We start from the raw sequence: 24456 nt of genomic DNA, 5'->3' as shown, positions 1-24456 counted from the left end.
TTTAATGTATGCGCGTCTTTCTTTGTGTGACTGGGTCGAACTCGTTAACCTCGGCTCAGGTAGATGTTGGGTTATTCTAAGCTTGCCCTTTAGCGCTCGCTGTGCCTCGGCCGTATTTTCTTCCTTTCCACTCATTGTCTCAGTGTAGTGTCTTGAGGTGAAGCCGTCAGTCTTCCGCTCGCTGGAAATCCCCGTTCCCACACTGCTAAAGTTCCAATGCTCTGACAGAAGTCCTGCACTGGCCGCAGTCAGGAATACTGCCTTGTGTTTCTCAGGTTTCCTTTCAGCATTCTTCACAAGCGGGTGAACTGATCATGAGACGACTTGTTAGACAATTTATTTCTCCAAACCCAGCCCCATTTTGCTTTGTCAAACCAATCAGACTGTAAGCCCACCTTGAGGTTATTGATGCTAATATCATATGAAAGCTTTTACAATACTAAGTGGAGAAAAATTTGTATCACAGCAAGATTTCAGTTGATGTCACAGCACATTTGCTCTAACAAATACTAGTCCAGTTCTACCCAGTGTCCAAATAAACTGCCTAACTGCCTTTATGGTCCTCAGCCAAAAATCCAGACTTTATACTACTTTCTAGATTACTGCTTCCACTCTGTGTGGTTAAAAAGAATGTATTCATCCATCTAAACCTATTGTTTTTAACTAACATCTATGGTTATACAAAACCTACACGGATATATTGATTATGATGTTTGACAAATTCAGATTAAATCCACCTGATTAAATATCTCAGTCACACAGCACACAGTGTAGATGCACACCCCCATTAAACACTGCTTAATCATAAAAATGTCTCAGCTTGGCTGCTGCAGCAGAGGGTTTAACCATAAAAGGCATCTTCTGAACCACCAAAAAGCCCAGACAGACAGTGTGACTCGTGAACAGTCATTTGTCTGGTCAAAAATGTCAATCCGAGGGTGTATTAGTGGCTACTGAAAAAATGTGCTTCCTGTGTTGTGGGTTTGATTTCCTTCTCATATTGCGTGAGATGTGGAAGAGCAGAAATACAATTGGAACCCAAAGTATTTGAGCAGTGGCGCTTCTTTGGTAGCTTGCCTATAGTGGATTTTAAACAATCAATATGTGATTGAATACTTAGATGCAAATTTTTTGAAGGTAGTTACCGCCTGAAGCCATCAGCATCACCAAATGTAATAGTTTAAATTTGAGATGCTCTTTCAGGCCTTTACTGCAGCTGCTTTCAGTTGCTGCTTGTTTGTGGGTCTCTCCGCCTTCAGTTTTACCTTCAGTCACCGAAGATTGCTGTCTTGGGTTGAGATCAGGTGACTGACTTGACCATTGAAGAATATCCCGTGTCTTTGCCTTGACAAACTCCTGGGTTTCTTTTGCAGTATGCTTTGGATCATTATCCATGTGCACTGGGAAGCACTATCTGATCCGTTTTGCAGCATTTTTGTGAATCTAAGCAGAGAGTGCAACTCTGTGCTCTTCATAATTTATCCTGTTACTTCTATCAGCAGTCACATCATTATTTAACACTATTGATGTGGTTCCAGTGGTTGCCATACGTGCCCATCCCATAACACTGCCTCCTCCATGTTTGACAGATGATGTTATGCACTTCAGAGCAGATTCTCTGCTTCTTTGTGCTCTTCTCTTAACATCATCAGTGGCGCAAACCACTGGTCACATTGTTCTGTATTTTCATTCATACTGGCAATTGTAGACTTTGCCATTGTCACTTCTTTGAAAATGTTGGTTTGTTGATGTTGTGAAGTGTTTTTTCCTAATCAAGGAAATAATTCTGTCATTTTGCACTGCAGTCATCTTCTGTGGCTTGCTGAGCTGCCCCAGTGCATTCATTCTTTTTATGAAGCTACCAGATTGTGGAAACTTGATTGAAAGATAAAAACTGCTTGTCTGTCAATTGTGTGATTTCTTTTAAGCCTATGAAAATGGGAGACTTTGCATAAAAGCTGACGTAAACAGTTAGTCTAATGCTTTTGTTGAACCCTTTGAATTAAAGCTGAAAGTCTGCACTTGAATTACATCCTGATCATTTGATTTAAAACTCTGTGGTGGTGTACAGGGACAAAACTGCCAAAAACAAGCATCATCGTCCAAAAACCTGTCGACGTAACTGCAGCTTCACAAGGGTTAACTTGAAAACAGTTTTGAGGCAGATCCAGAGATTTTCAGTTAAACAACTTTTCTCTCCAAAGCAAAATGTGCCAAACACTGGGGCTTATGTTAGCATGTGACATAAACTTGAACGTTGTAAACATCTGATTTGTTTTACTTTTCAATGGTTCAATGTTCTTTGTGCCCTTGAGACATCATAAATTAAGTAATGTAAATTCATGAAATGAAACTTTCATGAGTCCCGTTTTTGTTTTGCATGAGGCTTTGGGAGCAGATGTATTGTTCATCTTTATACTTAGATCATCACATCATCTACATGTAGAATGGCCATTAATATCATCAGCAAAATTACAGTAGGAAGTATGGGATATATCAACAATTAACATGTAAGCAGTGTTTTTTTTTTTAATTGGTAATTGTAAATATTGGTTTAAATATAGAACTTATTTATCTGAATACATGTAGACAAATTACCAAAAAACTTTTTAATGTCCTATATTATACATCCGATAGATGTAATAACTGTTTCTCTTTCTGCAGTCATCCAGTTTGGTTTCGTCTCTCTGTTCGTGGCTTCTTTCCCGCTGGCTCCTCTCTTTGCCCTGCTGAACAATATCATTGAGATCAGATTGGATGCCAAGAAGTTTGTTACAGAGCTGCGTAGGCCAGTCGCTGCACGAGCTAAAGACATTGGTAAGCTAATCTGACACTCAGTTTATGAATCGCCATTCTAAGCATCAACAAGATGCTACAACTCATCTTAAACCAGTCTGATTTGATTCTTTGAGTTAGCAGTGGCTTCAGGCAGTTTGGCTAATCTCACTAATACACAGACTGAAACCTCTCAGCTTGATTTCCAAGCATTTTTCACTGTACCCAGATACTTTTAAAGAGGTTTAATAAGCCCAAAAGCCACACTGTAAGGCAACCGATTCAATAACATTTTTCTAGGTAACTGATATCACCAGAATGATGGTTTGCCAGCGAAATAATTCACTTTGGATTATTAAAATAAGTAAATTCATAATCATCAGATGGATTATTTGTCTATGTGTAGCTAAGCTCTGGTCTATATGCAGATCACTTAAAAATTAGCTAACATTTGCATCACACTCAGTTATAAATATATCCTTTAAATACTTTATAGGTAAAGTTTAACTGACTGTCTCAGTCCCTATACAGTTTTATTACTGTACTTAATACAGACTTTCCTGTTTTTCCTGTTTATTCCCTTCAACTTATCCTTCTGTCTTTTTTGCTTCTCACCTTACAGGCATTTGGTACAATGTACTAAGTGGAATGGGCAAGTTCTCAGTCATTATAAATGTAAGTATAAACACAGTGTTCCACTCTTCCAGGTTTCTAAATTAGTAAATGAGGCAGATGCATGGAAAATAAAAACCTGAAGATAATTATTCTACAAATATTGTAGTAATATATGTGTTTTAATTACTTCACAAAACACCCAAACACTTAAACATTTATCACTGTTGGTGCAATTGGTAATCAATTTAAAGTCCTCTACAGCTCAGTTTATCTTGGGGAAAATGGTTGTATAGTATATATGTTGCATATACTGCATGGATCTTCCACTTCTTCATGTCTTTATAAGATTAAATGTTACCTGTTTTTAGAGACCGGAGACAGGAATGCACTAACAAAGTTGGCATAATGGTGCATTTCCAGACTTCTCTAACACAGATCTCTGTGCTGCTATAAGATAGGTGAAATTCAAAGTGCCTTAGAAATTATCAAATGAAAGAACAGAGAACAAGTGTAAAGTGCAAACGGGTCCAAACAGATCTCCTTTGAGCAGCACCTGGTGAGGAAATCCTCCTTTTAAAAGGAAGAAACCTTCAACAGAACTAGTCTCTGGATGGGCGGCCATATTTCTTGACTGATTAGTTAATAAGTAGTTAAATAATTGTTTATTATAGATTTTTAATAAAAAAAGATATTTGCAATTTTGGGGCAAATTTTACACGCAGGCATGGATAATGTGTGAAATACTCTTTTGGATCTGCTGATTAGACCTTTTGTCAATTTCATAACCTCATGAGATCCCAGAGTTGTATCTGAAATACATAAATATGCAATGTTTGTGGAGGGGAGGGGGAAGGGGGGTCAGGAAGGTTCTGCTTTGCATTTGTCTCTGGCCAGTGAGCTAAAGCCCATCTAGTTTACTTTTAATACTAAACAGATTTGTGGCAGATCCAAAAACAAGCAGCAGGAGTTTTTAATGTAATCTAGATCTGAGGGATTGGACACACACTGTGGACCGTGGCTGCTGGGGCTCTGTGGGTCTTCTCAGCCTGGCTGGGGGGCTTCTTTGCCTCTCTCCTGCTGTGTGCCCAGCCTGGAGGCTGCAGTCCGTGACCGGCTCCCGGTGCAGACGGCTCCCTGTGATAGCGTTTCCTCACCTGGCTCATGTCTGTCCAGCCCAATTTTACTTTTTAAGTGTGTGTGTGTGTGTGTGGGGGTGGTATGTATCCATGATTGTTTATATTAATGAGAGTGTGGGGAGTGAGTTGGAGGGCAGGGTGGGGTGGGCTGCTTTTAACCATGTAAAGCACTTTGTGCTACATTGCTGTATAAAAAGTGCTTTATCAATAAAGATTGATTGATTGACCAGGAGCTTCACAACAATAACAGATGTGTATCTATCAGTTCTACTGACTTTAATGTTCCTTAAACTCAAATGTATATTAAACAAATGCACAGTTTACCAGATTTTTGCTCTTTGTAACCCCTGTCCCTCCTCTCACTGAAAAGAACAAGCATCAGTCTGAGGTTTTCTGTCCTTTACAGCTACAGATAGTTTGGCTTTGAGTAATAGCTGATCGTATTCTGATTTGATTCTGGTCTTACAGTAGCTTAATAAGCTACATTCTTCACTGTGAGAATGTTTCCTTAAAAATCAAATTGTTTGCATATATAAAAAGTGAAGGAAGAAATGTGAACAGCATAAAACATGATTCAGTTTTTATACTTTTCTATATCACTGGTCCTGACAGACAGACTGTTTCACTCTTTCTGTTTTGATCTCTTTGTCTTTCTGTCTATAGGCCTTTGTGATCTCCTTTACGTCCGACTTCATCCCTAGGCTCGTTTACGAGTACATGTACAGTCCGACGGGCACCATGCACGGCTTCATTGACCACACGCTGTCCTACTTCAACGTGTCCGATTTAAAACCTGGCACAGCACCACAGAACTCTGAGCTTGGAAACATAACTTTATGCCGGTAAAACACACACCCATGCTCACGAAGTATATTTGTAGCAATTACGTTTTGCTCACATTTCTGTGGGACGAGCACTTCTGTATTCAGCAAATAGCCAGTCAACATGGGAATACCTATTCAACTTGTTTATTCACTTGTCATACATGGACAAACGCTGTGCGTTTGGCCTTGTTGCTTTTGTTCCCTCAACTGCCAGTGAAGTATTTGGTGAGCATTCAAGAAAACATTCAGGCCAATTCATCTATTTTTACATCTGAGGAATTTAATTTGGGGAAGGATAAAACAGCATTTCTGTGTTTTGTCATAACTTATAATTTTGGCCTTTGCAGAAACATGCAAACAGTGTCTCTATTAACAAGGATTCACTCAGATTATTATGTATAAATTAAGGTTAATGGCCCTTTAATCTTGACTAAAGAATGTTTGTTTCATGGAGTTGAAATCTTCTCTTTATATCTGAACTTGTATTTGAGTTTAGGAACTTTATTTAGTGCTTTGAACGTTTATCACTGGTCTCAAAAATGTTTCTGTGATAAATTTAGTTAAACGTTGCTAATTTTGAAAATCATTACAAGTTTGGATTGCTTAAGAGTGTTTTGTTTTGGGTACAACAAACACTTTTTAATGCTCAACCTGAAGGCCTGTTCTGCATCTAATATTAAACTCCAATCTGAGGGAGGGACAGCTGATTTATTGATTTTTTTTTTTTTTCACTTGATTTTTCTTGAGTTGGGTTGTGCTACAGGGCTAAGGGCTGCAGTTGAATGAACCAAAAACCTTTTGTAGTCGTCACTATCATACCAAATATTGATGTATTAATATTTTGTGCTAGCTACAAATGTGAAACACTCAATTAAACGGCGAGGAACTAAGTTCTTGATTAAGACGCACCATCGCACCCTCATGCAAACTGTAATGCCACTTTGAATGTGGAAACAACAAGAATGGATTGGAAAGGCATTATTGCAAAATGCACAATTGTATCTTTTATGCATTTTCACTCATTCCACTGGTAAGCATCTCTTTCATAATATCAATATAAAGCTTTGCAGAGGAAAAGGTCATGGATGCCAGCGCCCACAGACAACTGAGGCCGACCTGCTGTTACATAAGATGGCAAAGAATTACTATGCGAGAATGCAGTCTTTGTACCACTGTAGGCTGATATGTCACATCGCAAGAATGACCAGATAGTGTTCGCCTTGAACGTTTCATAGGCGTGAAATTGGCTGCAGGATGTTCCAGGAAGATTTTGTGTGTCTGCAGTGAGCAGAGCTGTGTAGTCATGTATAGACTGTATCTAGACAGTGCTGCTGATGTGGGCAGTGCCTCTGGGCTCAGGGCAAATGATTCAGCTCTGAATTTCAGATTCTCCAGACAATGGTTGCCTTTTTTTTTTCCTCCTTCTTCTTTCTGGCCCAGTTAATTTGGGGTTCTGGACATATGGATGAATGCATGCAATAGTCAAGATGAATGGATGGATAATAACTATCCATCCATTCAGAGGATGCAGAGATGAGGGGAGATATCATTGAACTGATGATCAGATAACAATACAAAGGAATGCTTTTTAAGACAGTAAGGAAACTGTTGAAATGGAAAGATATAGAAATACCAGTGAGGAAATGAATGAATGAAGGCAGGGGGGTGGTGCTGCATATGGATGGGTGGATAAATAGATGGATGGTGTGACAGAAGCTACCCACCAAGGTTTTACATTTTTAATAAAATTTTAAAAACAGCAGTGTGAGGAAGTTGAAGATTCTGCATCAGTGAGCAGAGCATGACTGTACATCTCCGCAGTCCTTTTTGTCCTACAGTGTTGTCGGTGTCATCAAAATTCTGAATGTGAAACAAAGAGTTAAACATTTTAAGACTATGTCAAGAAAAGGACATTTTCCTTTTCTATTTTCCATTTTTGATGATGTTGTGATGCTGATGTTAGCTGTTTTGTGTAAATTTATATGAAAATAGCAGTAACAGTGTATCTGGTTAAAACTTTAAACAAATAATTTTTATATTATTATATCTTTTTAGTGTATAGCTATTTCAAAACTGTTTATTTAAGGAGATGAAATTTGAAGTGTGGGATGTTGAGTAGCCCCTGGCGTAGAGTAAAAGCTCACTTTTAAAACAAAACAAAAAAATCAGTTTTAAAACAGATTTGGAGTGGCTGTACCTCCTCTTATATCACATCTTTGACCTTTGACCTCCATGTGTCTGACATCTACTGATATAAGTTGGTTATAATAAAATTATATTTAGCTTGAAAGTGTAGATTTCGAGTGATTTACAGAAAACAAGGAACCTACCATTATAGATGGAAATGTATTGAAAATCATAATCTTAGAGGAAAACTGTTAAAATTGCCATTTAGGTATATACCTGCTTTATATCAAGACAGTACTCACTCCTGAGCTGACAGGAAGTTGGCTTTGCTAACAGGCTTATCAGCAGGAAGTCAATTGAGGGTTAAGCGGTTATGCAATGGATTATCAAATAATTTGTAAGGAGAGGTTTCCTCTCAGCATTAGGAGAAAATATTCTTTATTTTCAGTGCTTGGTTTAGTAATTCAATTCAATTCAATTTTATTTATATAGCGCCAAATCACAACAGCAGTCGCCTCAAGATGCTTTATATTGTACAGTAGATCGTACAATAATAGATACAGAGAAATCCCAACAATCATATGACCCCCTATGAGCAAGCACTTTGGCGACAGTGGGAAGGAAAAACTCCCTTTTAACAGGAAGAAACCTCCGGCAGAACCAGGCTCAGGGAGGGGCGGCCATCTGCTGTGACCGGTTGGGATGAGAGAAGGAAGACAAGATAAAAGAAATGCTGTGGAAGAGAGACAGAGGTTAATAACAGATATGATTCAATGCAGAGAGGTCTATTAACACATAGTGAGTGAGAAAGGTGACTGGAAAGGAAAAACTCAATGCATCATGGGAGTTTTAAGGAGTTATTAGGACATCGTGATAATAATGAATTGCAGTGGTCCAGCCTGGAAGTAATAAATGCATGAACTAGTTTTTCAGCGTCACTCTGAGACAGGATATTTCTAATTTTAGATAGATATGATACAAACCACTGCAGCGCATTACCTGTAATACCTACAGCATGCTTTAATCGCTCTAATAGAATATTATGGTCAACTGTATCGAACGCTGCACTGAGGTCTAGCAGGACAAGCACAGAGACGAGTCCACTGTCAGAGGCCATAAGAAGATCATTTGTAACCTTCACTAAAGCTGTTTCTGTGCTCTGATGAGCTCTGAAACCTGACTGAAACTTTAATATATTGCCTCTGTATTAGTTTGCCATTACAGTATATTAATACTGTATTTGAGCAAATATTTGAAAATAAACTGGAATTACAGCAAAAACAAAAATGTCACAAGTGAAATGTTGAACAAGAATTCTAAAGCTGCTTAAACTAATGTCTGTTAAGTCAAGAATTTATGAAACAATAATTTAAAAACTTACTTTTTCAGGTTGGAGAGTATGGGTAATAGGGTTGTGACAAACATAGCACAGTAAAAAAAAAACCTTGAAACTTATAGGGAACAGGTCAGGAGAAAGGTACAGTAGTGAGTGTGTACAGTAATCTGTAAAACATAGTGGAACACTGTCATGGATTGGCCTCCCCAGAGCCCAGACCTACAACATTACTGAAGCAGTGTGGGATAATTTTGACAGAACAGAACATAAGTCAGTCGAAATCCAAAAAGCTTTGGAATGTCATTCAAGAAGCCTCTTAAAGACCGCTACCAACAGACTGCTACTTTTAGCTACTCCCTTATGTATAAGGAGTTACTACAGCTCTATGTATGATTTGGGAGTTTTATTTTGCCAGATGCCCTTCCTGAAGACTACTTGAAGAAATTACAGGAAAAGAATGACATGAAAAGTTTCTTAAAGAGTTCAGGCTGTGTTGAAGAACATTTGATTTGGTTTTCTGTCAGTTTATTATGTTCTTTGTGACGTAATACCAGACTGATTTGGCTACATCACGGCAACACCGAAGGTGGTCATATAAAATATTGACTTTACATTTTTTATTATTATTATTTTTTTGAATTGTACAACTGTGGTTTTGCCTTATGTTTTGTATTTCCATGTATGTTTGCACATTTAACTGAATCACATTTTCCTAGTGAAATATAAAGAGATGGGGACTGGCTCAAGACTTATATTACTGTACGCTGATTGCATTGATCCACATATAGTGTAAAGTTTAATACAGTATATACTGCCATTTGCCAGCATTAAATAATCCTCCATGTTTTTAGTTTGAAATGAAACGTGACCTCATTGGAAAAACAACATAAAATTTTGTGCCCCCAAAGTCTGCCCTCCAAAAGATTGCATCCGGCTCCATTTTCCTGCCTAGAGCGATCTAGAGACAATGAATAAACTGCACAAGGGTTAAAGGGGTTTGGGGCAAATGTGGGGTGATGCCAAACCTACCAAATGGATCCAATATGAAGCTCATATGTTCGTACAACAAACAGGATGATAGCTAACAGCTACCATGTTGCGTAACACAGGTTTACTGTGTATGTATTTATTTATTTATTTATTTATTTATAGATGGGAATGACCCAGACGAACACGCTCGTCTCACATAGTAACCCTAATCTTATTGAGAGGTCTTCTGAAAGAATATTGAGTTAAATGCTTCAGTGCTGCAGAGCTCCACTATTTTAACCAAACATGGAGCTTTGAGAAAACACATGCGTGCACACACACAAGAACAGAGAGAAAAATCATCTTTGATAGCACAACTGTATTTGTGATTCCACCTAAGAAGTGTTAAGTGAATTAAACTGACAGAGACTGGTCTTATTTTATTTTTATTTCATTTTTTTTTTTTATATTTCAAGATGACCTAAAACAAAATGTTACAAAAATATTACTGAGAGACTGAGAGACAGATGACTAGATCAAAGGAAAAAGAAAGGGAAAGAAGACTGACTCTCACGGACAGCATTCCTCACTCATGACTGTATAAGGAGAAGGAGTCAGGCATCATAAGACCATGCTAACACACACACACTGGCCCTCCCTCTCTGTTATTTCTATACTGTTAGTCAAGTGCTTAGTGAGGCAGCTCATTCAGTCCCTTTAATTTATTTTGACTTCAGAGGAATTTTTTCATGACAGTGTGTGGAATTGACTTTTGTTGTGCAGTCATTTTAATGTAAAACTTTGATGTGAGACATCCTGTTTGCGTGACGTGTTAAACTGCCCTGCAGTTCGAGCTTCCTGCATTTCTTTTCTGTTATGCTTTTGTTTTGCTTCTTGGGGTGTGCAGTTTTAAATACATCTATGTAAAATATAAGGAATATAGTTTTCAGGTTCAAGCTCTGTCATGATTTGCGGGTTTATTTGAGCCAGTGTTGTTGGGGATCTTCCAGAACTGATCGAGTTATAAATGCAGGAAAGAAATGACTGACTTTCTGACTTTCATGCTCAAAAGAATATTACAATCTCTGTAATTTCTGTGAAGGCTCTCAGTCATCCAGGTCATTGTAGTCTAAAGAGCTTGGAAAGAAAAGCGTCTGGACTTCTTTAAGTTGCTTGAAGACGTTTCACCTCTCATCCGAGAAGCTTCTTCAGTTCTAAGGGTCAAATGGTGGAGAGTCCCAGAATCTCTGTAATCATGTTTCCATAAATTGCTGCAGAAGTGAGAGAGGACCTTTGCACCACACTTGATCCAAGCATAGTGCAAGCAGTTAAAGTTTGAGTACTTGATTGAAAATTGTTCTTTGGTTGTGCTTTTCATAACATTTTAAGTCTCCACTAAAGTACATTTTTAAGTACGGAGTAAATGTTGCTTTTTAACCTGATTTTGAGTGTCTCCATGTCTTAAATGTGGACTGATTCAACCTAATGTTGAATAGATGTCTACTGTCTATAGCTACAGCTCCACATAAAGCCAGTCTTTGTCTCCACACTCTTCTGTACATTTAGTGGTTTCAGACGACGCGTTTTCTGCCTAAAGATGTGCTTGAGGTTAACAATAAGAGGGACTGTCTCCTAGTTCTTGGCTTCAAAGGAATGCTCTATGTTGTACTTTGCATCCCACAGGAAAATGCAGCCTCTTTTACAATAGCTGTGAAAACGGAGGCCAAAAGCAGTGTAACATAAAGCCAAGTGTCATTCTCTACATATTTGTAGAAGGTTGGTTGATGGTCAGATTAGTAACCTGCTGCTGAACTCTGGTGAGCTTCAACGTTTCAGATGTTTACAGGTTAAGGCTGTTCAATGCTTTTACTGGCATTTTAGTGATATTTCATAACATCTCATAATGCTGCAGGTTGCAAAGGTCTCTCAGCCAGTTCCATAACATGCATAGTAGTATTGTTATTTGGAGTTTCAATACCCACAATTTTACTAAATGTGTTTAGATGGAGGTATTTTAACCCACAGTTATTGCTCATTGCCTTTCTTTTGAAAATGCTTTTTTTTAAATCCTAAAGTAGGATGTAAAGAGGGTGCAACCTTCATTAAGGAGCGAGTGAATTTAAGGAACTTGGAAATCTAAATAATCTTGGCTGTGCTGAAGTTGGATCATCTAGACTGTTAGTTTATGTATGCAGTAGCTCAAATCAGATGCCTGTCCACAAATGCTTTTATTTTCTTGGGAATTTTTTTTTTTTTGTCCGTTTCACTTATTTTATTTTAAGAGAGAGTGGGTGGAAAATTGCCAACAAACCACTGAGGTTTTCTCCAACACTCACTCAGCAGGGTCTCTTTGATTTCATAATACTGCTGAATCTCAAACAGTCCAGTTGCAACTTGACATTTGTTTTCTAATCCTCTCTGGTTGCATTTTAGCCAACAGATACAGAAGCAGCAGCAGCTCTGGTACCTGAATGTACCAGCTGTACCAACTATATTATTCATGTCTTTCTTCCAGCAGCAAATAACTCACATTTTTTCTCCAGTGTTAACAAACCGCTTTTTTTTTTTTTTTTTTTTTTTAAGTTAAAGATATAATGAATGAATAATGAATAATGAACCAACTGTGCTTTATTTATTTATTTTTTTTAATTTCACGTGTTCACTCCTCACCTCCTTTTACCCTTGAACTGAATTTGGACGACATCTTTCTGTGATGATTAAAACAGACTGACACAATTTCTGTATCACATCTGGTATTGCTGATCCTGTGGGGACCGCAATCTAATTACTCAAGATTTGGGGAACGACAAATCCCCATAATCTCAGTTTGTGCTTTTTAGTATGATTGGTAAGGGTTTGGGTGAGGATAGTAGTAGTTATGGTTAAGTGAAGTTTCCAGGTATAATGTCAAAGTGTGAAGTGGTGGTAAAATGGCTCTACCCTGTCTACCTTTTTGTTGTGCACTTGGCTGTTATTCTTAGTCCTTGTTATCTTATTCTGCCTCTGTCCTTATTTGGAGCATGTAGACAGTTTGTACAACATGTGGTTTGAGTTTCCCCATGTTTGTTTTGAAGGTACAATAAAGAGTGTTTACTACAAGGACAACAAATGAAAGGAATCCTGATAAAGTTTATTGCACTTTAAGTTTCTCGACTGAGCCAAGGAGCTATATGTTTTGATTAGGCAAGGTCTCAGCTAGATAAAGATGCTGTAAATCAGTTTAATCTTATGTTTGCCTCATATTCTCAAACTCTGGACTCGTAGATATTCTTGTCTCCATGGGTGTTTTATTTTATTTTATTTTTTTTTGTTCTAGGTATAAAGACTACAGGGAACCCCCATGGTCTCCAGACGCGTACCAGTTCTCTAAACAGTACTGGTGTGTCCTGGCTGCAAGGCTCGCCTTCGTCATTCTGTTCCAGGTGCAATTTCAGTGTATTACTCAGTTTCTGTTTTTTTCTTTTTTTTAAATCCTGTCTGCATTTGCAGTGATGCATATAAAAGAAACACGTGTGTGTGTGTGTGTGTGTGTGGGTGTGGGGGGGGGGGGGGGGGGGTTTGGCCAGTCATTCCAAACTGAGTGGATCACACTCTGCTCTCATTATGGTCAGGAAAACAACCAGATGCTTCATGTTTCTCAAATGTCCTTGGACAAGTTGTTAAAGTTTCATTCTTTATTTCTGTTAAGAAATAATCATGACCAGAATTCAGGTACTATACAGTTGCTCTTAAACTTTTGGTTCAATAGTTTTTTTGTGATGTGAATGGAACAGTGAGAAATCATTTTTAGTTTTACCCACTTATGTCCTTTATCTGTGATTGCTGCAATTTCCACTAAAAATCCTACTCCCATAAATAGTTGCATTAGTAAAACTATCTGAAATAGATGTAAAATTGTTGTCCTGAATAAACTCTCATACGGCATCAGAATGTAATCAAACTGTTTGTCAGAGGGAAATTGTAATTTTTACGACCCTTGAGCATAACAACAGAAAAAACAGCAGTGCTTACAGACTGAAAAGTTTGGGAAATCCTCAACAACTCACTTCAGTATTGCTGTCATCGGTCAGAAGTGAGCTTCTCTCACTCATTGGTCCATGTTGGACTCTTCAGAATGTTTCACCCAGCACTGACAGCTCCGGTTAACAATAGAGTGACGGCCTGCGCAGATAGGGGAAAAAGTCCGGAGTCACTTTGGTATCTGAGTAATAATAATAATAATAATAATGGATTGGATTTATATAGCGCTTTTCAAGGCACCCAAAGCGCTTTACAATGCCACTATTCATTCACTCTCACATTCACACACTGGTGGAGGCAAGCTACGGTTGTAGCCACAGCTGCCCTGGGGCAGACTGACAGAAGCGAGGCTGCCATATCGCGCCATCGGCCCCTCTGGCCAACACCAGTAGGCGGTAGGGTAAAGTGTCTTGCCCAAGGACACAACGACCAGGACAGAGAGCCCGGGGATCGAACCGGCGACCTTCCGGTTACAGATACGCAGAGTACACACACTACCAGTGTTGGTCAAGTTAATCAGTAACTAATTACTAATTACTTCCCCAAAAGTAATCCCATTACTTTACTGATTACTTATTTTCAAAAGTAATTAGTTACTTAGTTACTTTTAAAAACATGATTTACAACCTGAATAGGTGATAAAGCAATAGATCTTTCAGCCCAGCTCTACTTTCTGCCTAATCCATCATATAAAATGTAATCAAATGGAAAAAGTCTCTTTTTAAAATTTGTTTTTATTAGTTTTAATCTTTATGACTTGACTTTATGCATCAAGAAAACATTAAATTATATGCAACATTCTCTGACTGGAAGAAATTTGTTTAACATCTAAACCTATTTTCTGCACATTCCTGCACATAAAATAAAATATTTTTTTGTGTTTACACTCAGTTTTTCAATAGATGCAAGTAAAACACAGCAGAAAATAAATAAAATCAAAGACTCAGCGGTCCTGTTGCTCTATTTTCACCTGTATAGCAGGAGTGGGGCAGGCAGAGGTTTGCCCTGGTGCAGGTGTGCCGCAGCGGTCAGTGGAAGTTTGTCTGTGAATTTCCCATTACGTCGTAGCATACTCGGTGCGTACTCGGTACTTGCTTGGAAGTTTAGGGGTTTTTTTGCTGTAAAAAGAAGTTTTCTTCCCACGCAGTGAACAGTGGACGCTAATGTTTTTGTCACTTTTTTGTCACATTTTTACTTTGAGCTTAAGTTTTTAAGCTCAAAGTAAGGTCAGTACTTCCACACTTTAAAAGCTGCATGGGCATACTCTCTCCCGCACTCGATATATGCCACGAACGTCGCACTCGCTTACATCATTGTCATGAGACACTCACAAAAAAAATTACAGTTTTAGTAACGCAGTGTGCTTACCAGAAAGTAACGGTAATCTAATTACCTTTTTTTGCAATAGTAATCCCTTACTTTACTCGTTACTTGAAAAAAGTAATCGGATTACAGTAATGCATTACTGCCCATCTCTGCTCACTACAGATGAATGCAATCTTCAATCTACTGACGTGTTGCGGTGAAAAATTTACAGACTGTACCTTCTCGTTCTCATCACTTGAACTGGTTTGTCTTTGATTTGAGCAAAGACCTCAAAGTTGCACAAAGGCAAACATCAGCTTCTGCATTAAACTGGTCCAAATTGCTATCAGGGATCATCACTGATCAGCTGGTTCTCAGGTATAACCCAGTGGACAATTGTAATAGTGCCAGGATCCATTATTTCAACTTTGGCGTGTTACGCTAGCCGCGTATATATTTTTGACATAATGGCTCAGTGACATTGATATGGTTGATATACAGTATGTCACTGTCACAGTTATCATCAATCGCACTTGTTTCCACATGCATCAGTCTTTCTATCACTTATATTCCCACTTTTCTCCTATTCTTCAAGAACCTGGTGATGTTCCTCAGCCTCGTGGTTGCCTGGGTGATTCCTGATGTTCCCAAAACCATCGTGGAGCAGCTCAAAAGGGAAAAGAAGCTCCTGGTCGATGTCTTTTTACAGGAGGAGAAGGAGAAATTACAACTCATCCAGCGGCTGTTTGCCAAGGATGCCACCCTCCACCCCAGCGGCAACACGCTCCCCCCAGGGCAGGATCTGCCGATCCCGGGTCGCTACAGTACTTTGCCATCGGGGCCCACAGCTGGAGAGGACCGAGGAGGAGGAGGGCCAAGGGCAAGATGCAGGGCAGCCAGTTTCAGCCAGTTCAACAGGAATATTGCCTCTTCGCCCATGAAGGAAAACGAGAATTCAAAACACACAGCGGTGTGAGATGAAACACACGTTACGGGGGTGCTTCAGCTGGTTCTATGGATTGTCACTTGGGTGACTCGGTCCATGTATGTCTTTTCTGTGTCTTTTGTGTCCCGGTATGTGTGGCTTACCTTTTGAACATAAATTTTAAATTCACTGATATGTGAGTGGTTGACTCTGCAATGTTCACATTGATTGACTAAATGGGTGTGAGCGTGTGTGTGTATGTATGTGTTGTTCCTACTCTCACTGACTGTTTACCTGACAGAGTTGTCGTTTTTACTTTTTGGTCAAAATAGTGAGGCATACTAGCTTCATAGCGTAGAGAAGCAATAATCATCATGTTAGGTTAAACAACTAAATGTTGCAGGAACCTGGAAGAGACTGGAGATGAAGAGAGGACTATGAACTAATGGGTAGTCTTAATAAGCATTTAACCAACATGATTAAACTGACAGACATTGTGGCTCCTCATTAGGGCTGTCAATAGTTTCCTGCTTTATGTGCTTATGCTATTCATGTATTTTTGTTTACAGAATTTGTAGCAGTTGAAAAATACCACATTTTCTGTACTCTTCTCTTTAGAATTCAGGAATACACTTTGAACCCCTTTTTTCAGAATTCACTAAAATTGCCACTAAAGATTGAGCTGCTGGTCATTGTTTCTCTTTACCTTACCCTGAGTTTGAAATGATGGAAAAATGCTAATGTGACAAACCATGTTTATGGCACTCATTTCAGTTGAAGCTGTCGTGACAACTTTCAGCTGACTGTTGAATGACTTTAATAACTTGTGAATGCAAAGGAAAAGCCATCTCTTTTATAGACTGAGTCAGGTGAAAATGATCACACTGTGTCTTATTGACAGCGAAACAAAAGGCATTAGCTGTCCTTTATTATGAAACACCTGACAGTGTACCTTGACATTCCTTCAGGTAAGTAATCAATCTGAGCCCGTTCTGCTTAAACAGAAGACCTTAACATGGACTCAACATGCCCATTTAGTGGAAATCTGCATCTTCACACACACACAGATTTCTTTGATTGCGGTTAAATCACGTTTTGTTTTTTTTTATTAGCTTGTTAGCTAGCCAATATGTAAAATGTTAACCCTAAGGTTCCCGTATTATGAAGGCAGTTCCATTCTCAATGAGTTACATGCAATGGGAACTTATTTTGTAATTTATGCAGCAGACCTAATTTGCTGCGGCGCAGATTATACTCTAGATTAAATATGAACACGTAAGAAATCACTGCCTGCTGACCAATCAGTTCTCTGGAAAATAATACCTGACTTTGGCAGGGAATTGTTTTACAAAAGTTACTCCTTTGAAAACGGGGCGCCCATTTGTCTTTGTAGACCTAATATCAAATTGGCGCGTACCCTTGAATTCTGTTTTTATATTTATTCTATTTACTCATTCAAATAGCAACATGACTGCAACTGAAATAATGAAAACTGAAATTTTACTTTCAGACCAATAGAGCGGTGATATTGGTAAGCCTGTTAACTTAGCCCATACAATCAGCATTTCTGCTAGCTTTCCTTATTGACTTTAAATATGCCCAATTTGATTAACATGAAAGGTATTCACAGATTTTACTGACCAAAGCAATTCAAGAAGAGACACATTTATACAGCGCTTTCCCCCTCTCACAGTCATCCTCTCACTATTGTATTATTCTAATATGATAGTTATGTCTTCCAGATGCTCTACTGCAGTAGAATTTTCCATGTTTGTGATTGGTCAGATGATGCCAGCACAAACCCTTTCATGTGAATGTGCTCTTAGCCAGATTGATGAACCCTGGGTTAAAATATCCTGACATCCTAGGTACATCAAACTTGCTTTGTAGTAAAGACCCCAGGTCTGTTGGTGTATAGTTAAATGACATACAGATTAAAAGAGCTTTTGCATGTTATTCAAAAATTAAATTCTAAGAAATATAAGCTGTGATCATATTGTAGCTAATGTACATGCAATGGCATAAAACAGCTTCTCAGTAGGCAGTTCCTTTGCAGTCATTGATCGTCTCTTGGAAGTCAATGTTCATCGATGTACCTACTGAAACAGTCCATAGCTATGTAGCCTACAAATGTTAATTTAACAGATGGTCTCCAAACAAGCCCGCTTGTTGATGGTGTAGAATTTGTGATTTTAGAAAATTTGTCCCTTTATAACATCCAGTGTCTTGCAAGACCTTAAGCTATTAAGCTACTTTCTTTTATTCAGACAATGTTAATGTGATGTGCATATCATACTGGAGTAAATAAGTTCCCATCATGAAGTAGCGCTCACTCATAACCAAATCTGAGAAGGTTGAATTTGCAAAGAGGTGTTAAAATTAAATGGACAAAGCTACACTGAACACAACATTTTTAAACATCACACATCCATATCAGCATTATTGCTATCTGATATTCCAACAGTTAATACTGTTGTCAGCAAACAATTTGAATGTGCAAAGAATGCAGCTGAGATTAGTTTTTATTTGGTTTCTTCATGTTTAGCTTTTAGGACCCTAATGGATGAGAAGCCAGCTGTTATCCAATAAAAGCAAGTTTCAGTGAGAGAGACTGGTTACGTGACAGACCTACAAAAGTCATGTGCTCTATAGATGAAAAATGTAAAGGCTATGGTTAGTGGGGTTTTTTGTTTGTTTGTTTTTTTTAATTTTCTTTTTTTAAAGGGTGAATGCATCATGTACTGTAGTCTGAATACTTTCAGTATTGATGAATCCCCGCAAGACTGCATCTTCTTTTTAAATTCTTGAATTGATGAAGCTTATTAGCTTAGCTTGGTAACTTATTTCAACACCTATGAAATTCAGCTCCTGTACACTTGGTGCTGTGTTCATCCTACATTACAGAAGGTCTGTCATGAGGTATGTTAAATATCTATTTTGTCACAGTAATTGTGATCAGTCTGTGTTTCATAACATGAAATAGACATGGTATTTGCAGTAGGAGTAGACCCGCAAGCTACTATAAACTATTTGTAGGTGTCACAAGATATTAGACTGCTCAATTAACCAAAACTGCTTCAATTCATGCCATCTTGGAAAAAAATACGGAGGGAAAGTGTTGTTAATTTTAATCTTCACAGATTTAACAGTGTGGAAGAATCACTCCTGCTGCTAATGTGTATTGCTGGCCAACTGCATATTGTATACTTTTCAAGGATGTGTGATGGGACAGTGAATCTTCACTGGAATGAAAGGGTACTTTCTTGACACTCAATATCTAGTTCTTGTAATAATGTTAATATGCCGACATGCTGTAAACCTTCAGTGCTGTTTCAGAGGCCTTGTAACTGCTCTTTACTTTGCATTTGTCACATCATCTGCCCATCTAATACTCAGTGACAGACTGTTAACTTTATTTGTATCGACTTTAGGAAGTTGTAATTAAGATCTATTTGTTAAACGACTTTCTGTTGTTCAAAAAATGTTGGTCCTAGTTTAAGATGGTGTACAAAATCCTAAATACAGAATTGTTAGATGGATTGGTTCTTCACATTGTGTGATGTGTACTTTTATCCCATAGTTCTGTTTATTTATTGGTCTTTTTTTGGACCAGGTAGTCTTAGTGGGATTACTTGGTCAAAAGAAAAATACAACATGACGAATATATGAGGCTGTTAGAGCATGGCATTATCAGTAATGTCTGCTGGTAAATCCACATGAACAGACACTGGATTTTATTGACCAGTAAAAATCTGATGCATCAAAACTGCAACCGATGAAGAGAATAATCCTCATAAGGGAGTCTCTTCGTGCCTATGTCCAGTGAAATAAAAGATGGTTTGCTTCAAAGTACCTCTCATCCTGCCAAACACTGTCATAAAATCTGACGTCTCTTTGGACTCCAGCAAAGGTTGTATTTCTACATTAAATTTATGAAACACACCTTTTTTGGATTGCTTATACTACCCTGTATATGTCCATGAACACCTTGATACAAAAGTTGTAGCAACTGTTGTTTTAGGGTTGTTTCTGATTATTCCTGCCACCTGGTGGACAAAAGAGGCCCCGATACAGCTTTAAAAGTCTATCTTGTATTTTGACCATTGGTTTATGGTGATTTTCTGCAAATGCAAATTGCTGCAGAGAATTTTCCAGTGATGTAATACGTTAAATCTTACTGAGTGAAGACACTGCTTTGCTGAATCGAAATATGAATTAATGGTTGAGTAGATGCAAAAATAAATACTGCACATTAGTAGCATCTGAGCTTTAACCAGATAAACAGTACTGTTTATCTGGTTAAAGCTCAGATGCTACTAAACAGTACTGTTTTGTAATTCAGTTTAATATAGCAGCCAACCAAAACCTGTAAAACGCAGTCTTTGCGATCAAAATTCATACATTATATCCAAAAAGAGGTGAAATAAACCTCATAGGTATATCTAAAAAATTTACATCATGCATGAAATTAGTACTGATTTCTACCCACATGTTTTTCTACATTCAAATATTTTTTACAAGGGAATTTTGACAACTTTTTTGCCAGCTTTAGTTGATAGCAGTTGATATCAACTTAAGTTGATATAAGATGTCCTCATGAAGATGTGGATTCGTATTAGTTTGTGTGACTTAAAGTTTATGTTGCTAACTGATAATTGAATATCTGAATGGACAGCCAAGATACTTTCTACAACATAACTGTAAGAGAAAAGAGATGATGTGACACTTTGTAATATTTTTACTCCCTGACAGTATCCAGCTGCAAGTGTGAGCAAGTTGCTGCTGCTCTTCCTTCTATCACTGGACATGAGGTTACTGTTCATACTTTATCTGCAACAGCTGCTCATTCTATAGCGCTGTTGCATAGTGAGTCATTTCAACTTGTGATGCATCTGTGAAAGATGCGTTGTCTTCAACAGCCATCACAACAGTCATTCCATGTCCACACAGTTTCATCCATTTAAATCAAAAAATCCTAATCATAGCAAACAAAAAACAATCATTGCTAGTTGTGTCATCCAAAGTCTGAAATTTTAGTCATAGATTTGTCTTGGCAGTGCTCTTTGGGAGAGGCAGTCAATCTCTGTTTTTCTTTCTAAATGCTGTGACACGAACGGGTGCCTAACCGCGCAGCTGCAGCTGACGGTGCACAGACTCTTACCATAGTCACAACAAGCAGTGCATGATACTGTATCATACAACAGCTCTACTCCATTGGTTAGGTGAAATGCAAATGGTATTGCAATGCAAGGTAAATATATTGTTCTTATATTTTTAAGAATTTATGTACAAAGATGGTTCGCAATGTTAGAGTGACACTATCCGAGGCTAATGGGTTTTGCCTCTCCCTGTGTGATGGGCTGTTGTCACAACAAACAAAGTGGAAAGTAATCAGATGACAGCTGTGTGAACCAATGTTGACAGACAGTACTCGGATGCAGAAAATGAAAGGTTATATGCAGGCTGTTCTCAGGTGTGTAGATGCCAGCCTGCAGAGATGGAAGGCTACTGGTGCTAGCACTACTAATGTTAGCCACACATGTATACGGTGCAAGGTTCCATGCATTTCAGTGTCATTTAAAGCTTATTAACCAAGACTTTGACAGTCCCATATATCTTGTATATACACCCCTAGTATTTGTATTGCCAATGTTTATTACAAATATCATTAACTGGATTTAATTTTTCTCATGATTAATCAACTACAAATTAGTCGCCAACAACATTCGTAGTAGTCACTCTAAAAATAAGAAACTACACCTGTAGATGATATTTAACAAAATGTGTAAATATGTTAGATTATGGCCTCATCAATAAGGATTATGATTTGAATACTTCTTTAAAATAACAATTTTCAGTCTGATGCTAGTGCAAGGTAAGAGCACACAGAATGTACTACAGTAAAGTAGTAATGTACTACAGTACTGTTTTTGCAAGCAATGTTAAATTTGACCATCAGCTAATGCTTAATTTGGAAAATCAATTTGTTTACTGAAGAAGCTTTGAAAAAAAAGTTGTCTCTTTTGTGTAAGATATTTTAAGTGTTGTCAGAATACTGATCAGATACAATAATACACATGTTTAACTGACTTATTAATTACAATATGTTGTTATTTGCATTGAGTAACTGACTATATAATAATCTGGCCCAACCCTGCAAACATGATTGCAACACAAGGCACAGAAATCAGACATCAACACCAAGTAATATGTACTACTGTTTGTGGCATTGCGCTTTCAAGTGTGTTGCAATGAAACACTATGAAAACATAGTTTTCCTTTTTTTATAGTGTGAGGCCAAATAGCTATGTTGTTGTTGGATGCCTAAGGAAAGCTAAACTTCACCACAGAAAATGAGCTTGTCGTTACATCAGATGACTGATGCTGGAAATGAACATGCATGAGCACAAGTCTAGCAACCTCTTTTCTCTGCCAACTTGTCCCTAAAGCCAAAATGTGTGCCCTACCATGTGCTGTGCGACCAGTCCACAGGACACACAAGAGCTAAACTAAGTCAACCTTCGTTCACCATTTGTCAGCTGGTTGAAACAGAAGGGAGCAACAACTCACAGAAATATGTGAATTATTCATGACCTCTTAATAATTAATCATGTGGTGGTAAGTGATGTGTTAAAATTACATAGCTACAACAAAGAAACAATGCCACTGGATGGTTAATTGGTAGCTGTGTTCTTGTGGGAACATAGTTTCCCTTGTGCTTAGAAACTGACAAAAACAGTCTGGCTTAAAGCGGTAGTTACTTATTGAATATAAGACTCTTACTTTGGAGCCGGGTTCAACTCCCTCGTTGGACCATTACTTTAAAACACGAGGTTTTTATGTTTATTTTCAGCTATTGTGTGGTTAGGTGTACACCTAAAATGCTGGCTTCCAGCGGCATTCTGTTTTATAAATCTACAAGCAAAAACGGCCATATCTTCTTGTGTAAGCGTGCAGTTAATTTTGCTTTGCTTGCTAAGCAGAAAGACAATTAGCAACGCTAACTAGCACAGTTTTGGTTATGTTTAGGTTAAAGAATCTTTCTGTTTTTTGTTTTTTTTTTCAGTTTTACTTCCTCTTCCCATTTGATTACCAAATGTTTCTAATTAGCCATTTCAGCTTAGTATAGGCAGTCAGCATCTCCTGCAAGTTTCCAGGTTGTCTTTGTGCTTCATGAGCACAAAGAAATGACATTTCTTTGTTTCTTTATTGGATTCATTGTGTACGTGTTTTTTTCCTGTTCACATTTAGTTTCCAGATTCAGTATACTCCATGTATGGACTTACCCCAGAAATACACTGGACATGACTGTGATTGCTCCCAATTAAGACAGTGCTTGGATGTCTTCCAGTGTGTTCAGTCCCAGCATTGGCTTTCCACTCCATGTTGTTCAAAATAGGTCTATTTTTATGGGAACTACATTATGCTGTACAGGAAAGAGGAAAAAGGCAGTTAGACACAGAAATCGGTGTCTGCTTAAATACTGGGTTGTTGTGAGAGACTCCACTCCTTTCTGGGATACTTTGAACATCAGCAGGTATTAATACAAATGTCTGATTTAAAAAATCTTCAGTCTGTGACCTCCCTAGTACAAAGCCAGAGGGAAGTAACGGTATGTGGTCAATTTTACAGAAAGGTAAGGACGTACACCGGGTGATGCACACACAAACAAAAAACATCTGCTTCCACTATTTAGGAATTGAAGATAAACTGGATCAGTTAAAAACAGACTTGCTGTCTGCAATCTACATGGACGTGTTTCTGCACTCCCTCCTGGTTGAACAATTGGAAAATTTTATTACTGCTATATTTAAATAAATAGCTACTATACTCCAAATATTATTTACTATTAGTTGACAACAACAAGTGGAGGATTTATATTACTGCTGCCAATATTTAAGGTTGAATTTGAATTATAGATGATGTATTTGAATTTCAGGAGTAGGACCACATCTCCATAGACACCTGTTCCAGTCTGGTGTTCTTGTTTACGTTCTTGTTTACATGCCCCACCCTCCCTGCAATTTCCAATTCATTTACTTTGCATTACTACATGGGGATCTGCCTGGCTCGAGAGCTGCAGCCAGTCCCCTGAGGCATTCCCCGAACCGCAGCCTCAATTCATGCTCAAGCCATCTGCCATTATCCACTAGAAATGCTGTCAAATCTAAATGAGGATGTGGTCCCACATAGTGTAATACTTTATATTCTGTTTAATTACCATCATCATATTCTATAAATCAGATGTTTGTAGTGGCTGTCCTGTGTGGACCACCTATCCATTAAATTAAAAAAAAACAAAAAAAACTAAAAGCTCAAACACAGGTCTGCTTCTTTATTTGAAAATAAAGTAATATTAAAATTTGTTATCAAAAAGAAAATCAGCTGAATTAAAAAGCTCGAGCAGGGTGTAATATGGTTATT

The 24456-nt window shown here is 38.0% G+C and overlaps 1 protein-coding gene across 3 annotated transcripts in view; it reads left to right on the top strand.

Annotated features, from left to right (window-relative positions):
• ano2b (anoctamin 2b) overlaps positions 1-19582 on the top strand; it is a 76647-nt gene extending 57065 nt beyond the window's left edge. For all 3 annotated transcript variants that reach the window (XM_085252921.1, XM_085252922.1, XM_085252920.1), the window contains 5 exons: positions 2665-2817; positions 3398-3450; positions 5190-5368; positions 13099-13204; positions 15703-19582. In XM_085252921.1, coding sequence (XP_085109047.1) covers positions 2665-2817; positions 3398-3450; positions 5190-5368; positions 13099-13204; positions 15703-16083 — 872 coding nt within the window. In that variant the 3' untranslated portion in view covers positions 16084-19582. The remainder of the gene's footprint in view (positions 1-2664; positions 2818-3397; positions 3451-5189; positions 5369-13098; positions 13205-15702) is intronic.
• The last annotated feature ends 4874 nt before the right edge of the window (positions 19583-24456 follow it).

Source organism: Mchenga conophoros, linkage group LG17 (assembly GCF_057382185.1).
Source record: "Mchenga conophoros isolate Kocher_MC1m ecotype Shallow Benthic linkage group LG17, M_conophoros_male_GT1.1, whole genome shotgun sequence".
Taxonomy (NCBI): Eukaryota; Metazoa; Chordata; class Actinopteri; order Cichliformes; family Cichlidae; genus Mchenga; species Mchenga conophoros.
The sequence above is the reverse complement of the archived record's forward strand: the minus strand, read 5'-3'. Positions and strand labels throughout refer to the sequence as shown.